We start from the raw sequence: 18,294 nt of genomic DNA on the forward strand, positions 1-18,294 counted from the left end.
AAGAATATTTGTCAATAGGTTAAGATCATGAAACTTCTATCCACTGCACTGGGTTGTGTAACTAGATTTGCTTTGAAATTAGATTTGATTTTATATGAACTTATGGGTCCCCTTTTGGTTTTGAATACCTTTGACAGGAGCCAATGATGTGTCAATGATCCAGATGGCAGATGTTGGTGTTGGAATATGCGGGCAGGAGGGACGCCAAGCTGTGATGGCATCAGATTTTGCTATGGGACAATTTCGGTTCTTAAAAAAATTACTTCTGGTTCACGGCCACTTGAATTATCAGCGTGTTGGTTATTTAGTCCTGTACAACTTCTACCGCAATGCTGTCTTCGTACTGATGTTATTCTGGTATGTATAGTTTTATTCGGATATTACTAGTTGTTTTTGTGTGTTTATATGAGTTTGTCTTTGTTTCTTTTAACTTGGTTCAATCTGGCGTTGATGTCTGACCTTTCAGATATTTGGACACAAACTTGAACTAGGAACACACGAGTTTCATAATTTCTGTCTATGATCAGCCGTGGGTGTATAATTGACAATGATTTTCCTCATTATTAACTTTTGTCTATGCAACCTTTTGTGTTTTGCTTCTATGATGTTTGGAAAGTACTTATTTCTTTCCTATGTATTTTATACTTGTTGTAGTGTACAGTTTCTAGGGTATATCACAAAGTTTTGGGCTCAAAGATAAAGTTATTGGATTTTATAGTCACTTGGTTTATGAAATTTATGCATTCTAATATGCTGTCTTCCTTGTCTGCAGGTATATATTATGCACTGCTTTTTCTACAACTTCTGCCTTGACAGATTGGAGTAGTGTATTCTATTCTCTGATCTACACATCTGTACCTACAATTATTGTTGGTATTCTGGACAAAGACTTGAGTCATAAGACACTCTTGAAGTATCCAAAACTGTATTGTACAGGTCACCGGCAAGAAGCTTACAATATGCAATTATTTTGGATCACAATGATTGACACAGTATGGCAGAGCCTTGTTCTCTTCTACACTCCATTGCTCATCTATAAGGACAGCTCAATTGATATATGGAGCATGGGTAGTTTGTGGACGATTGGGGTTGTTATCCTTGTAAATGTACACCTGGCTATGGACATCAACCGTTGGGTATTGATTACTCATGCTGCTATATGGGGATCGATAATCATCACATATGGTTGCATGGTGGTAATTGATTCTATACCTGTCTTTCCCAATTACTGGTAAGTACATATGTTTGCTTCAATAAGTATTTTTTAAATGGTTGAAGCAGTATTATTAAAAGCTGGGTATGTGGGCCAGGCTGGGTTGGCCTACAATGAAAACGTGGTTTGCACCACTTACGGGCTTGCTCATATACTATAACTATAAAAAAATAGCAAAATTTGAAAGGAAGAAAAATACATCAAAATAAACAATTGGCCTGCAAATAAGCTAACCCACTTAGTTTTTTAATCTTATTAATGTTTAAAGAAATGTGACTTAGGTATGGCTGATTACTTTTTATTATGTTCCTCACAACTATATACAATACCCCTTTAATTGACCTAATCATATGATACCTTTTTAATTGACCTAATCATATGGTACCCCTTTTTAATTCACACTTGATCTAACCTCTCATGTCTTTTCTCTAGTTTGGTCTTAGTACAGATTGTGCTTTTTAGTTATGATTGCAAGTATCGCTTTCTAATTTTTGGTTATGTATTTATAAAAATGATCGTAGTCTCTTTACAAATATTCTTCATCGATACAAAATTTGATTCTATAAATTTGTGTTACATATGTAGACCTTATCCTCTTGAATTTCAAAAATAATTCCCATATTCTCATGTCTCTGTCATTTGGTATCTGTATCATACTATCAGGACATCATACATGCATGTGCTTTGATAAGTATTTTGTATTGCAGATGCATTGGTACAGGATGTAATATATAGCTAACTTGTTTTCAAATGATGGCAGGACTATTTATCATATGGCAAGTTCCCCCACATACTGGATAACAATTTTGCTTATAATAATTGTGGCATTGATCCCTCGCTTTACTTGTAAAGTTGCTAGTCAAATTTTTTGGCCTTCGGATATCCAGATAGCTAGAGAATTTGAGTTAATTAGAAGGCGACAAGATCATCCAAGGTCAAGGCAGCAAGCTTCCACTTAAGTTGAGTTGCTACTATCTTGTGTCACATGTAGAAACTAGAGAAATCTCAATTGATATATTTGTCCATCACAATGCATTCATGTGGCAGTTTTGTTGTACAGTGGTAAGGTAAGGTCATGGCTCCTCTCTCAATATCTCTCTTCTCTCTCTCTCTCTATATATATATATATATATGTATATATATATATATATGTATATATTATCATTAGCAGAAATTACACTGGCTTCCTTTGAGATATAATTTAAGTACACTTAACACCCTCTAGTTTCAAAAGATACAATCACCTCTTTCTATTGGAGTTATCCAAGAGGAAATGAGTGTGGGGTTTTCAGGCTAGAGGTGGTGAGTGTAATTAGGGAAAACGTCAGAAGAGAGGTTATTGTAATTTCCCCATATAATTAGTAGTAGAAGAGAAGAATGTTGTCCTTTTTTGTGTATTTATATATGGGATTTTCTATTGTCTGCCCATGGACACATTTAGGATTTACCAAAAAAGCAAGTTTTTATAGGAAAGCTAAGTATATCCCATTCCAAAGATAACAAATATAACAGCACCCCATGAAGACTTGCTATCTTTGGTCTATATAGCATACCAGGAGATAACTTATCTCATCTAATAGTATGACATGTACTATTTTGTTTTAAGATGGTCTATATAGCATAGCAATATCCTCTCATCACATGTTCACAGTTGTATGTGCATGGTTCCTGATCTTGGGATATAATTTGTTCAGATGAGTAAGAAGAAGCAGATTGCACGGATTTGAGACAAATGCATGGCATCATGCTTCTACATAGTAAGTAACCAATTATGTTGTGGATAAGCTTATGAAGCCAAGCTCAGTGCTCTGTGATGGCATTGCTTTATCAAATGCCTCAACCAGAGAGAGAGAGAGAGAGAGACTCAACTCAGATATCTATGGCAGTTTACATGATCAAGGGGTCCCTATAATGTGTAGTGTTTGGGAGAGAGAGAGAGAGAGAGTTTAAACTAAGTGTACTATATAGTTTTGTAAAAATCAGGCTTGAAAAAATCATTAGAAAAGAGAATGAATGTTTGAAGAACAGAGGATACAATGAAAGGAAAAAGAGAAAGTTAAATTTCACATTGCCTAGTCTTTGACTAACAAACACTCTAACACTCTGCTAAAAGTGATTTTCATTAAAGATGAGTTCCTTTTAGTTTAATTATTATAGATACATGTACTTTTTATATTGTGAATTCATAATATTTGTCATTTGGTTCTCTAAAATTTAGTGAGTGAGTGGGTATGTTTTTTTGCACTACAAGGATATTGAAGGATGTAGTAAATTCAATGAAAAATGTACTAGTACGTTTTGGACGTGTAAATTGTCCTTGTTTTTAAAAGCTGTATTTCACCCAAATGTTTCTATTGAACGTGCTGTTAATTGTTAGCAGAAATACTTTATTTCCAAAAAAATATCGATAGGGTAGTACAAGAATTGTTAAGCCGTACAAGAATTAAACAATGTTATTATTGTTTTTTCAATTATATAGTTTTGTGGCTTGATACTGCTGCCATATATGTGTCTTCAATCATATAACATTAGTGAGATATTGATATAGTAGTATAAGACATCGCTGAATTTTCAAATGAGTAAAATATTAAATGTTCGATTCATATGACGAACATTTGTTGGAAGGCCACTAATCCTCTGTTGATAAAAAAGAATGTCACTAATCCTTCTCCCAATAATCAACAATCATTTTTGGCTCTATCTAAATTGCGAACTACTATTTAAAGTGTTTAATCGATTTTACATACCAGTAATCAATTAACGAATATAGCTAAATGAATTACACATTATTCAACACTATCCCTTTATTCATACTAGCTAAGCTTATTACACCAAGTTGTCTTCTTTGCCTTTGAAAATCATATATTTTCAACGGTTTGGTGAGTATGTCTGCTTGTTGTTCTTGAGTTTTGTAAAATTTTACCTTCTAGTTGTTCTTCTCCACTTGATCTCTCAAGAAATGATACTTGGTCTCTACGTGCTTGCTTCTACCATGACAAACTTAATTCTTTGCTAAATTGATGGTTGATTTGTTGTCCACAAACACCAAGATTGGTTCATCCATTTGCATTCCCAATTCCATAAGCAATGCTTGCAGCCATAATGCTTGTTGTCCTCCCAAGCAAGCTGCAATGTATTCTGCTTCACATGACGATAGAGCAACAACCTTTTGCTTCTTATAGCACCAACTCACAAATCTTTGCCAAGCTTGAACAAATATCCACTTGTGTTCTTCCCGTCATCCTTATCACCACTCCAATCCGCATATTTGTGGCCATAGATTGTGCTGAGTTCTCTGCCTTTGTAGACAGAGAACATAACACCATAGTCCATACTTCTCTTAAGGTACATGAGTATTCTTTTTACTGCCTACATATGTGAATGTTTAGGATGCTCCATATGTCTACTAACCAATCCAACATCATAAGCCAAGTCAGGTCTTGAGTTGCAAATGTATCTTAGAGATCCTACATTTGCCTATAAAGAGTTGAGTCAACTAAATGATCTTCTAGGTTTTCCTTGCATAAAGTGTGACCAATTTCAACAGGTGTTATGGCTGAGTTGCACTCAAGCATGTTAAACCTCTCAAGTACATCAACATTGTATTTCCTTTGATGCATTAATATCCCTTCATCAGTCATGGCAAACTCAATTCCTAAGAAATATGAAAGATTTCCCAAGTCAACCATCTAAACTCAAGCTTCAGCTTTGCTTTGAACCATTCAATCTCACCATCATTGCTGCATGTTATTAGCAAATCATCTACATATAAGCATATAACTATTGATGCTTCAGTAGATATTTTCTCTTGTTCAAGGCCCTGAGTGTTTATACACTTTCTTCTCTTGATTTGGAACCTCAAATCCAGGTGGTTGTGTTACAAATACTTCCTTGTCTGATGGACCATTCAACAATGCTGATTTCACATCCATTTGACAAAGGGCCCAACCTCTTGAGCTTGCAATAGCAATGACAAGTCTTATTGTTTCTCTCATTGCCACTAGAGCAAAGACTTCATTAAAACCCAAATCTGGTCTTTGCAAGAATCCTTTAGCCACCAACCTGGCCTTTTACTTGGAAATTGTTCCATCAGGCTTCAGTTTTACCTTATACACCCACTTTACTAAGATGACCTTCTTATGCTTTAGTAGTATTGTAAGTTCTCATGTACCATTCTTTTCTATTGAACCGATTTCCTCCTTCATTGCTTCAATCCAACACTAATCCTTGATACCTTATTTAAATGAGTTCGGCTCCATTTCAGCTAGCAGAGCCATGTGCACAAAATCCCTTCATGAGTGATTGTAGAATCATTAAACAACTCATAGACTCTGAACATTGATGGCATTTGTTTTTGTCTTTGAGGTCTCTCACTAGCATTAACATTGTCAATATTGTTTGTGTGTGATTCTGGTGTATTTTGTGTACTATCAATATCCATTCTAATTGATCTGTTCTGCATTATGTGTATTCCAGTCCCAAGATTTAGCTTCATTAAACTTGAGATCCCTACTATATGAGATGGTGTTTGTTTTAGGATTAATCACCTTGTAGGCCCAAGTTGAATGATATCCTAGGAAAATCAATTTCTCTCCTCTATCATCCAACTTCTTTCTCCAACTGTTAGGTATGTGCTTATAGAAAACCGAGCCAAAAACTTTGAGATGCTTCACATTTGGCTTGAGCCCTGACCAAGCTTCTTTTGGAGTTGTGTTTGTCAGCCTCTTAATAGGACATATGTTCAAGATATAGGCTGCTGTTGAAACTACTTCTACCCAAAACCTTGTAGGGAGCTTCTTTGTTTTTAACATGCTTCTTGCCATATTTAGGACAGTTCTATTAACCCTATCAGCTGCACTATTGTGTTTATGAGTATATGATGCAATTATATCATGAGTTATGCCCTCTTGTTTGCAGAACTTGTAGAACTCATGAGAATTATACTCCCTTCCACCATCACTCTTTAAAAATTTCAGTTTCTTTCCAATTTGTTTCTCCACAAGTGCCTTAAAGCTCTTGAATTTACCAAACACATCACTTTTCTTTTCTATTGCATATATCCATAGTTTCCTTGTGAGGTTATCCTTAAAGGTCACAAAGTATCTATTCCCTCCAAGTGATTGAGCCTCCAATGGTCCACACACATCAATATACAATTTCAAGTGGTTGAGCGGTTTTGGTTGGAATTTGTGAGCAGAATGAGCTTCTGGTTTGCTTGCTTGTGTGACACTTTTCACACAATTTAGTTGGTGTATTGATGCTAGGTAGTCTAGTCATCATTCCGTCATTGCTCAACAATTCCAAGCTCTTGAAGTTGAGGTGACCAAGTCTTTGATGTCAAATCCACATGTCATCAACAATGGATTCCAAACACTTGTGATCTCCAAGTTGAATACCAATCTTGAAGGTTCTATTTTGAGAAAGTAGTGCCTTCAAGATCAATACTCCCTCTTTGTTGAGCACCTTCAACATCCAATCCTCCAATCTCATGTTATACTCTTTCTCAAGTAATTGATCAAGACTTAGAAGATTACTCTTCATTCTTGGCAGATAGAGAACACTTAAAATGTATGAGATTGAGCCATCCTTCATCTTGATCATCACCTTTCTAATTCCTTCTATAGTGATGAAACTATCATCTGCAAATTTAATCTTTGTCTCCACTGAATTATCTAGTGTCACAAACTAGTCCTTGTTCCCTGTCATGTGATTTGAACATCTCGTGTCAATGTATCAACTATTTGAGTTCTGCTCATAATGATTGTTTACCATCAACAAAGCTTCATTTGAATCACTAACAACTTGACAAGAGTCCTCTCTTCTAGCCGAAAATAAACTTCTTATGACTCATCATTTTTAGCTAGTCTGACCTCTCCTTATTTAACATGAGTGACCTTTTTGTTTTTGCATTGTGAAGCAAAATGACCCTAATTTCTACAGTTAAAGCACTGGATTCTGCTATTGCCCTTTTTCTTCATACCACTCAACTGATTACACCCTTTCTTGGCCTAACCGATTTCACAACCATGACCCCGATCGCTAGAGTTGATTCTTTGAGAGCCCAACACATACGATCTCCAAATATGACTATATGCTGGCGAATTATGAGATGCCACACATGAGAATTTTGCCACAAAACAAATCGACCAGTGAAGCAACACCTATACAATGTAGGCCAATGATTGCTATGCAAAACAGAAAGATGTAAAACTGAAAACAATGATAACGATTGTCTTAGTTAAGGACACTATAATGATTTTAGAGGATTTTTTTTATACTAATTTTTGTGTCCTTTCCCTAGGTTTTTTAGTTGTTCATCTTGTAATGTTCCAAATAAATGATTTTTATAACTAATGAGTTTAAGAAATCGTTGATAATGAAAAGTTTTATAATTGTCAATAAGGAATCTATATTAGTAGAGAATAAAACCAGCTTCGAGACATCTAAAAAGTTATGAAAAATGCATATATAATTCATGGTTGGGTAAGAATATATCATTAAGTTTTAAAACTATAATAGTTATTGCTTTCCCGTTTGGACAAAAATTATCACTTATCCCTTGTTTGGATAAAAAATTATTAGTAACTTTATAAAATCATTAAAATATTTGTAATTCCCATAAATGAGTCAAACTAATTATTTGACTTTATAAAATTACAAAAATTAAATGAATGCCCTCCTTGGTTAAAATTTTATTGACTTTATAAAATTATAAAAATTACTCTAATATTCATAAATTAGTTTAAATAATTATTTCACTTTTTAAAACCACAAAAAATATCATTTTGCCCTTCATCCTTCTACTCTCTCATTCTCTCCCTAGTTCTAATTTTCAAAATAGTTGGAAAAATTAGGTATTTACAAAGCAATGATATTAAACTTTACATTTAGTTTGTTATTTTTTAAATTTATATATTCCTAAATATATATATATATATATATATATTTATTTATTTATTTGTATAAACATGAGTATCCCTTTATCCTAACAACTCCCTTTCGGAGGAGGTCTCTGGTTGCTCCATTCTAAGTTTAATACTTTCAATATAAATTATAATAATATATTCTATTGGTATAATTAATACGTTTAATATCTATGTATTATCACTTCATCATCTATTAGTAATGCATATTACTTTAATTTAAGTAAGAATACTATTAATATTACTTTACAAAGTTACGAACAATACGTATAAAACTTAGTTGAGTAAGAATACTTCATTCATTTTATAAATAGAAGTTATTGTATTTCCATTATTCATATTCATTCCTATTATCCCAATATTAATCTTGACAATATGCTATTAATATTTTCAACCAATATATTTTGGTCAACAAAGCGCTATCTAATTAATATTTAGATCTATAATATCTCAGAGTAGTTATTTTTAATATTTTTAGAAAAAAATTCATTGTGATTAATATAAATAGATCAAATTTGTGTCGCCTCCCCATATCTAAAAAAACTATATGAGTGATTCTAGACCCAAATTTATATCTTTAAATCTTTTCTAGTGTTAGTGTTGGAATAAAACATGTGACTTTTTTTCTCAAAATGCTAAGTAATTAATATTTAGATGTATAATATCCGAGAGCAGTTATTTTAAATATTTGTAGAATGAAATGATTTTGATTAATATAAATAGCTAAGATTTTTGTCACCTCCTAATATCTAAAATATCTATATAAGTAATTACATAGAACCAAATTTTACATCTACAAATTATGACTAGTATTAGTGTTGGAATAAAACACACGATTTTTGTTTGTTGCATTATCTTTTGGGCATGTGGAAATCATGCCACATGTCGAACATTCCATGACTCATCATTATCATATGTTAATGAACTGCATGAGAATTGGTTGAGAAGTTGAAACGTTTGATGATATTCATACAAAGCCATGGTATTACTAGTGAAAAAGATTATCCATATCAAGAATCTATAAGAACCTGCCATGAGGCCACACCTTTAGCTCAAATAAGTGGTTTTACAAATGTACCTCATAACAATGAAGAGCAATTACAAATAGCTGTTGCAAACCAACCAGTTGCAGTTGCTATCACTGCTGATCCAAACTTTAGATTTTACAAAAAAGGGATATTTAATGGACCATGTTCAACTGCTCCTAACCATATGGTTACTGCAATAGGTTATGGTACAACCAACGATGGAACAAAGTATTGGTTGGTTAAGAATTCATGGGGTACTAATTGGGGTGCCAATTGGTACATGTGGTTAGAAAGAGATATTGGTAAACCAGAAGGTCTTTGTGGCATTGCCATGGATGCTTCATATCCTACTATTGTAGGTTGAAAAGCATGTTTGAGATTCAGTCATGAGTTTAATATCTAATAAGTGAAATGTTTTTTTATAATCAATACTAGTAAGTTACCTATACATTCTTATGATACAATATTTCTTTTCTTATATGATTAAGAAAATATATGTTACTCAATATCAATATGGTTAAGAGCACACATGTTATTCAATGCATTTACATGATTTAAACATGCTCAAAAACATATTACAAATATTATTATTTAGAAAACTAATAAATACGTATTACAAATAATTTATATTAATTTCTAGATAGAATAGAAAAATAGTGATAATAAAGATTAAATAGATTTTGATGAAAAATAAAGGATTGAGTCATGTTTTTTTATAAAATAAAATATGAAACGAAATTTTTTTAGGAGGTTGAATAAATTGAAATGTTAAAGAAGATTTTTAATTTTTTTTTGAATGAAAAACTCAAGAAAGAAAATGAAAGTTATAATATTTTTGTGTTAGAAAAATGACTTAAGTCACATGTAATTTAAGAAAAAATTAATGAGGTCACCACACATAAGAGATAATATGTATTGCTCATGATGAAGGTTTTTGGGTGGGAAACCTCCATGGGCTTATAAGTGGCGAGTATCAAATATTACAATATTTTTTTTAAGCAAGGATGCTAAAGCACCCCAAGGAATTTATTAAAGAAAGAGAAGTAAGCCATACAAGTTTGTGAACCTATAGCTTGGAAGCCCCAACCAGTTTCTATTACAATCCAAAAAGATTATAGCTGGGATTGAATCCCACTAAGTAAAAGATCTAGATCTTAAGCCATGATTAGCAAGTAAATCCGCGCAAGAATCCCATTCCCTGAATATATGAGACACCTTCCAAGACATAAATGACAAAAATGTTTTACAAATACTCCACCTTGATGATAGACTCCAATGAGGAAGTATATTTCCTTTGAGAATTCTCACTACTAGAGCTGAATCACTCTCAATTATTTAATTCCAACCTTTTGCATGAGCAAGTTCAATTGCCAGTAAAGCAGAAAGAAGCTCAGCATAAAGAGCAGATTGTATATCATAGAAAGCAGCAAAACAAGCCACAAATCTACCAAGGTGGTCTCTGAAAATGCCTTCCCCTCCCGCAAAACCAGGGCTACCCTAGGCTGCGCCATCAATGTTAACCTTTAGCCAACCTATAGTATGAGGATGCCAAATCATCTCCCGTATGTTTGGACTTCTATTAAAATGCAAAGGGATGTTCAGGTCCCTCAAAATGGCAAATTCAGCAGGCCTATTATTTGCATATGACTTTGAATTCTTAGCAGCAAATGTAATGTCCAACTTTAGCTTGTCCAAAGCTCTACCAACTGGGATTAATCTATCATCAAACATGGCCTTGTTTCTGCAGAACCAAATTACAACAATAATATGAATTATGCAAGTAGAGAAGGCCTCTTTGGTCTGAGAGCTCCACTCCCTGTTGTGTGTCCTCCAAAGAGCAGAGCAAGATGAAGTGTCTATGTTGATGGAGAAAGTGTAATTCAGCCAACACCAAAACTATTGAGCAAAAGCACAATTAAGGAAGATGTGATTAGATGACTCAAGATTTTTGTTACAGAGACTACACATCGCAACTAAATTGCATCCTCTTTTCTGAAGGTTCTCATCCATAGGAATTTTATTATGTTTCCATCTCCAAGCTATGAAGGATTTAGAGGGGGAATTGTAGTCGACCAAACTTCTTTGAACCACTTCACTGGATTAGCTTGGGAAGATATGTTGGAGTACGCATCTTTAAGAGATAGATTGCCATCAGTTGTTCCATGCCAAACCATCTTATCCTCTCGATTTGGAATTAAAGTCCTTGAGATTACTTTTGAAACATCCGGGAAAAGCTCCACCAATTGTCTAGGAATTGTCCATCTACCCCGATGAATGAAGTCAACAACATAGGCTTTCAGATTAGTTGCAAGATCCGAAGGAATGTTCAAGAGATCCACCAAAGATGATCCTAGCCAATTGTCAGTCCAAAATTTTATTTTGGCTCAATCCCCAACTAGCCAAATAGAATTGAGATGGATATATGTCCAATTTGCCTTAATACCAAGCCAAATTGAAGATTTGGTAAGTAAGGTACATTGGAAAAGAAGGGTCACATGATATAATGTGTGAAAGTCATTGATAAAAATATGGACATGTTTTGGAAGGAAAAAAGTAAAGGAGAAGTTGATGCTTGTCATGAGAAACATTTTTTTCTTATATAGGTAATAGATATTGTATACCATTTATTTTTTCTTCTTTTGTTTAAAAGTCAATAATAACTAATATATGCATAATATATAATATATACATCAATCACTTTTAAACTGCCAGTGTATAAATATTAAATTTATTAATAATATATATTAAGATACCGTATCTTTTGATTTTCTTTGTTATTCACATATCCTTGTTTACATATATACTTGCACACTAATCTTTCAATTTACCAATTGATTTTTTCAGCATGTCTTATACTTGGTTTTAAAAGGTGAATAATGATTTTAAAAAACTTTTTCAACAAAACTTTTCAATATTTCTTTTGAAATTAAGAGAAATATAAAAATTTAGTTAAAGATGGAAGAAGAATTAATTGAATTAATAACTTTTAAATGAGAATACTTTTGGCTTTGCTTGGAAGTTTATTAGAGGAGAGAGAATGTATGACTTTTAAGAAAGTCTCCCTTGTCTACGAGTCGGGGAAAAGAAGAGAATAGTTTTTGGGGTATTCTAGAATCCTCTAAAACCCTTCATATGTCTATTTTCATGGTTTCCTCAATTTATGATTTTTCTAGAGACAAACATATCAAAATATCAAGATGACTTTAGTAAAAATTTATAATTATATTTTTTGCACATTTCTCATTGCTCATTATATTTTTAAAGTAAGGATAAAAACATATTTTTCATGTTATCATTACTTTAGTCTTCTATATAAACATATTTGCCCATTGACCCCTCCCTTTTCCTTTCCCTCATAACTCATAAACATAGCCTAAGAAAGTTATTAATAAACTATTTAATTAATTGTTACTAACTCATTTTAACTATATATACTTAATCCTATATAATTAGATAAAAATGACTTATAGCTTTTCTTGAGAGTATGTCATGGGTTATTTTTACGTCGTAGCACTAGGTATTCGAACATTAACTCAAGACATTTTCTCTACCCCTCATTACCCTAAAAATGCATAGGCACCATGCGTCCTTGAACTCATAACCATCTTTTAGCTAACCTGACCTCTTCCATTCCTCAAGGGGGCGGGGAGGAAATATAATTAAGAGTAAGAAACATATGATAATATGTTAAAACAACTTTTATTAAAATTTTATACTTTATCTCTTTATGAGTAACTTATTCTCCAATGGAGTACTATCTATATTTAGATTTTTGAGAATTTTTTAAATGAACTCTGCTAGAGTTTGACTCCAAAGATCTTGGATCTTCACAACCAATTATCATGAACTTAAATGAACCCATCATTCCTTGGAACTTTCATGGCATAACATAATCTCCTTCAACTCCCCTTCCAATTTCTCCTACGAAAAGTTCTTTTGCACAAGCTCAGAAGAACACTTGTGATATTGCAGTTTCGTAGTTGCCTTAACCTTTTATAATGGGTGATGTGATTGCCATTAAAATCCCATGGAATGATGATCAAGCAGAGCTTGAAAGATGTCAGAATCACCTTCATGGAAGGCTCATCCTCTTTAAAAGGGACAGTCTCATTAAGTTTGTCGATCTAAAAGCAAAGCTTACTTCTCTATGGAGCATGATTGGGAAATTGAGCATGATCTCTTTTGGTAAAGGTTTCTATACTTTTTCCTTCTTGTCAATTGATGATATGAGAAGTGTGTGCGCCAAAGGCTCCTGGAATCTCAAGCCAGACTTTATTCGTCTTTATCTATGGACTCCATATTTCATCCTGAGCCTATAGAAGCTAACTCATTCTCCATGATGGGTTAAAATCCTAGGTCTTCCTCAAGAGTATTGGAGTCTTAGGATAATCTTCTCCATTGTAGGGTGTATTGAGACTCCATCTCTCTGGATGAGGCAACAAATAATAGAACTTTTGGGCATTTTGCTAAAGTTCTAGTGGATATAAATCTTAAGGCAACTCTTATTGACCAGATCCTCGTAGAAAGTGAAGGTTTTGCTTTCTTTGTGGCTATAGAATATGAAAACCTCCTAGAATTTTGTACTAGTTGCCAATCAATTGGGCATTTGGTTTCTAACTGCCAAAGATCAACAAAGAAGGAGGTGTTAGAGGAGGGCCCCAAACCAACAACTAGGAAGACTCGACCAATGGAAAAATCCTCATCGATTGTTAAAGATAAGGAGTTAGTCATTAACCTGGATATTGATAATAGGGAGGATCATATCTTGGATGGACTAGAAAAAGTGGTGTTATCTCCAACTACTGAAGTTTACAATGTGGTATCTTATGATGAGGACTTGTTGGGAACATGAGTAGATAGCTCATCTGAAAGTCTTTCTCCAGTCACCCCCAACTGAATAGTGAGAATTTTATTGTTCAATCAGCTGAGGAAATGGCTAACCCAATAATTGCCGAAGATATGAAAATCATTAGTAGATTATGGGTTGATGATGAAGTAGAAGTTGAGGTTAAGGAAGATGAGAGCTTTACCACAATTATATCTAAATCACAAAAGAAGATGTTGAAAAAGAAAGGTAATCCGTAGACAATCTTTTTACCTGAAGGGATGGTTATCTAAATCCTGCTCAAAGAAAGTACCCTATTGGAACTGTAGAGGTCTTGGAAACCTTAATACAAGGTTAGTTTTAAAGAATCTTTGTTTAACTAATAAACCAGATTTTGAGTTTATCTCTAAGCCTATGATCTCTTCTGAGGATGTTAACCCTTTATTTTGGTCTAGGTTGAGGCTTAAGTTGTTTGTGGTCAATGATATGGGTCCTTTGCTTGCTAGTATGTGGGGTTATGCAACATTGATCTCTTCCCTACTGTAATTTCCAATTCTAGCCAACATATCTCCATTTTCCTATCTATTGAGGAGCAAAATATTAACCATTGTGCAATCTATGCCCACGCTCACTACCTTCAAAGTGGACAACTTTGGTCTAATATTCAATTTTTAATGCTTAGACATATTGGTCCCTGGTTTTGCATTGGTGACTTCAATATAGTCCTAGGGGCTAATGAGTGCAGGGGATCAGAGACCCCCCCCTACTAGATCTCCTTATGAAGAATTCATTTTTTTATGAATAATGCTAACCTCATTATTTAGTAACTAGAGGTACTGAGTTTACTTGGTCTAACAAAAGAAAATGATTAGCCCTCATTGAGAAAAGGATTTATAGAAGCCTTTGTAATGATGATTGATTATGTGTTTGGCATCAAGTCTCTTACTGCACTTTGCCTAGAGTCTCATCTGATCATCATCTCATTTTTCTTTGTGCTTCCCGTTCAATTGTTACTAGAAAAACTACTTTCATGTTTCATAAAACGTGTTGCAACATTTGGACCGCAGAAGAGTTTTGGCTGACACTTGGAGGTATGAGGTCTTTAGTTGTCTCAAAAGCTCAAAATACTCAAAAAATCAAAATACTCAAGAAAGAGCTGAGGGCTTGGAATTTAAATGTGTTTAGTAATAGTCACAATAGAGTGCAAGCTGCTTTGGCTTCTGCGGAAACCATACAGAATTGTATTTCTGAGTCATGCCTGGTCTAGACTTGTTGGATCAGGAAATGGTAGATCATAGTCATCTTATTTGGGCTTTTCTACTAGCAGTCTCCCATTCAACTACTTAGGAGTTCCTCTTTTTAAGGGGAAGCTTAGACGATCCATCTTCAAGCTATTGCTGAAAAGGTCATTTCAAAGCTTGCTAGTTGGAAATAAAGGTTACCCTATTTCAATAATGGGTAGAGTGAAGCTTGTAAAAATATGTCATTCAGAGTATGTTGGTATACAATTTTCATATGTATGTTTGGCTCTCTCAATTGCTTAAATATGAAGACACCTACATCAAGAATTTGATATGGTCTGGTGACACAAGTGTAAAGAAGCTAGTGACTGTGGCCTGGAAGCAAGTTTGTCTTCCATTAAAGGATGGTGGGATAGGATTAAGATACATCAAAAAGTTGAATCATGCTGCTTTACTAAAACTTTTCTAGTTGATGTTATCTTCTCCTCAGGACTGGGCCATATTTTATAGGCAAAGATTTAGTAATTTTACTATTCCTTCCAATAGATACTTCATGTATTCAATCTAGCCCATAATCAGATGTAACTGGCAAACGTCAACTTTGAATTATCTTTGGTTGGTTGGGGATGGTCACAAGATCAACTTCTGGAAGGACAACTGGCTTGGTTGACCTGTTTCCTCAAATGTCAAGGAAATTTCTCATACAATAATATCCACTAGCAAAGACAAGATAATTTAGAAAGGGACTAGTGATGGATTGCTTTATCTAAAAGTGACTTTATTTTGTTTCAGTTCTACTGCTAATCAATTGAATTGGTGCAAAGTCATCTAGTCCTCCTCAATTCCATGTGCCAAATATTTCATCACTTGGAGATTGCAGAACAGTAAAATGCCTACCGATGAGAATCTACAAAGAATGAGTTCCTCTATAGTCTCCATCTGTAGCCTAGGCAGAGCCACTTCTTATAGCTCAGACCACTTATTCTTATTTTGTCATTTTGTTGTCTCTCTTTGGAATTGGATAAGTAACATCTTCTCCATTCAATTGAACAATTCCAACATCCTTTTGGCTTGCAATAGATAGTGGAATCCTCAAGTAAAAGAGGTGTTAACTGCTAGCATTATCTACACCGTGAACACCATTTAATACTACAGAAATCAATGTAGATTTGAGGATATGAGAATAAATTTGTCCCAAGCCATATCCAAGATAAGGTTTGCAAAGTCGATTAATACATCCAAATTATGTGCAAACAGCTCATTAGAAGATTTCTCTATTCTAAGAGCTCTAAATATTCTATAAACTATAAAAAGGCCTCCAAAATTATTAAGGTCATTTGGCTCCCTCCTTTTAGTTATGCATGTTTCTAAGAGGAAAATATATAGTGTATTGAGTAAAACATATCTTTGACATTGTAGGCTTGGTCATATTGAAGAGAAAATAATTAACATGTTAAACGAGGAAGATTACGTTGATCCATATGATTATGAATCATATACAACTTGTGAATTTTGTCTTAAAGGAAAAATGACCAAATCTCCATTTTTGGGAAGTGGAGAGAGCTTCCGAATTACTAGGACTAATACATAGAGATGTATGTGGGCCTATGAAAATTCAAGTCAATGAAGGATGGAATTAACTCACATAGGCATGGGAGGTCGTATGTCAAAATTGAGGTATTACAATGACTATCCTAGTTTTGGTCAAGAATCAAGAAATCTACGCCTTGCATTGTCAACGGATGGAATTAACTCACATAGTGTTCAAAGTTTCTCCCACATTACATGACCAATGATGTTGGTAATATACAACATACCTCCTTCTCTATGCATGAAGCGTAAATATGTGATGTTATCTATGTTAATTTCTAGACTTAAACAACCAGAAAATGACATATACATATACTTGGCTCCATTAGTTGAAGACTTGAAGCGAATGTGTGAGACATGCATAAATGCATATGATGCGTATAGGAAGAAAGATTCAACTTGAGGACTTTATTGTTCAGCACAATCAGTAATTTCCTTACCTGTGGTAATCAGTCTGGATATAGTACAAAAGGATATTTTGCATGTCCTGTATGTGAAGACAATAATCATTCAATGAGGTTGGAACATTATAAAGAAAATGTATTCCTTGGTCATCATAGATTTTTGCATTCAGATCATCACTATCGACGATGGAAAAATGCATTTGATGGGAACAATGAAGAAGGTCGTGTTCCTTTGCATTGATGGGTGACCAATTATTTTAAAGAAGGGTTTGAATAATAACTTTGGTAAACTTTTTTCAAAAGAAATTGTCACAAATGAGTGGAAGAAAAGGTCAATCTTCTTTGAATTACCATATTTGAGTTCATTATATGTAAGACATTTCCTCGATGTTATGTATATTGAAATAAAAATGTGTTTGAAAGTCTCCTTGGTACCTTACTCAATGTCACTGACAAGACCAAAGATGGTTTGAATGCAAGGTTAGACTTTGTTAGCGTGGGAATAAGAAAGGAATTAGGACCGATAATGAAGGGAAAACGTACATTTCTACCTCCAACAGCATATACTTTGTCGAGGAATGAGAAAATGGAATTTTGTAAATTTCTTCATGGTGTTAATGTTCCTGAGGGGTACTCTTCCAACATTCGGAACCTCGTATCAATGAAAGACCTCAAGTTAAAATGTCTTAAATCTCATGATTGTCATATATTTATGGAGCATTTCTTGCTTATTGGAATACAATCAATTCTACCTAAAAAAGTTCGAGGAACCATAACTAAGTTATGCTTCTTCTTCAAGGCAATTTGTAGCAAAGTGATTGACTCTAAGAAATTATCTGCATTGCAAAGACAAATTATTTTGACTTTGTGTGATCATGAAATGTATTTCTCACATATTTTTTTGACATAATGAATCATCTAAGCATTCACCTTGTTCGAGAGACACAACTATGTGGTCCTTCCTATATGAGATTGATGTACCTCTTTGAGCGTTATATGAAGACGTTAAAATGGTATGTGAAGAACCGATCAAGACTAGAGGATTGTATTGTTGAACAATATATTATTGA

The 18,294-nt window shown here is 33.8% G+C and overlaps 2 protein-coding genes across 9 annotated transcripts in view; both read left to right on the plus strand.

Moving 5' to 3' along the window:
• The window catches only part of LOC109325415 (phospholipid-transporting ATPase 1-like), an 8,217-nt gene extending 4,859 nt beyond the window's left edge, over positions 1-3,358 (plus strand). For 2 of the 8 annotated variants that reach the window (XM_019557783.1, XM_019557776.1), the window contains exons 6-9: positions 138-357; positions 773-1,231; positions 1,974-2,280; positions 2,908-3,358. In XM_019557783.1, the coding sequence (XP_019413328.1) occupies positions 138-357; positions 773-1,231; positions 1,974-2,172 (878 nt within the window). In that variant the 3' untranslated portion in view covers positions 2,173-2,280; positions 2,908-3,358. Of the gene's footprint in view, positions 1-137; positions 358-772; positions 1,232-1,973; positions 2,286-2,907 lie in introns of all 8 variants that reach the window. The other 6 variants (XM_019557780.1, XM_019557782.1, XM_019557778.1 and 3 more) reach the window with 6 other exon arrangements.
• LOC109363657 (KDEL-tailed cysteine endopeptidase CEP1-like) lies at positions 9,097-9,546 on the plus strand. The gene has a single exon (XM_019609913.1). The coding sequence runs from the start codon at positions 9,097-9,099 to the stop codon at positions 9,526-9,528; it is 432 nt and encodes a 143-aa protein (XP_019465458.1). The 3' UTR covers positions 9,529-9,546.

The sequence above is a fragment of the Lupinus angustifolius genome, chromosome LG13 (assembly GCF_001865875.1).
Source record: "Lupinus angustifolius cultivar Tanjil chromosome LG13, LupAngTanjil_v1.0, whole genome shotgun sequence".
NCBI lineage: Eukaryota > Viridiplantae > Streptophyta > Magnoliopsida > Fabales > Fabaceae > Lupinus > Lupinus angustifolius.

Excerpts from the sequence above, each read along its gene's own strand:
- LOC109363657 (XM_019609913.1), top strand. The coding sequence starts at position 9,097 with ATGATATTCATACAAAGCCATGGTATTACTAGTGAAAAAGATTATCCA.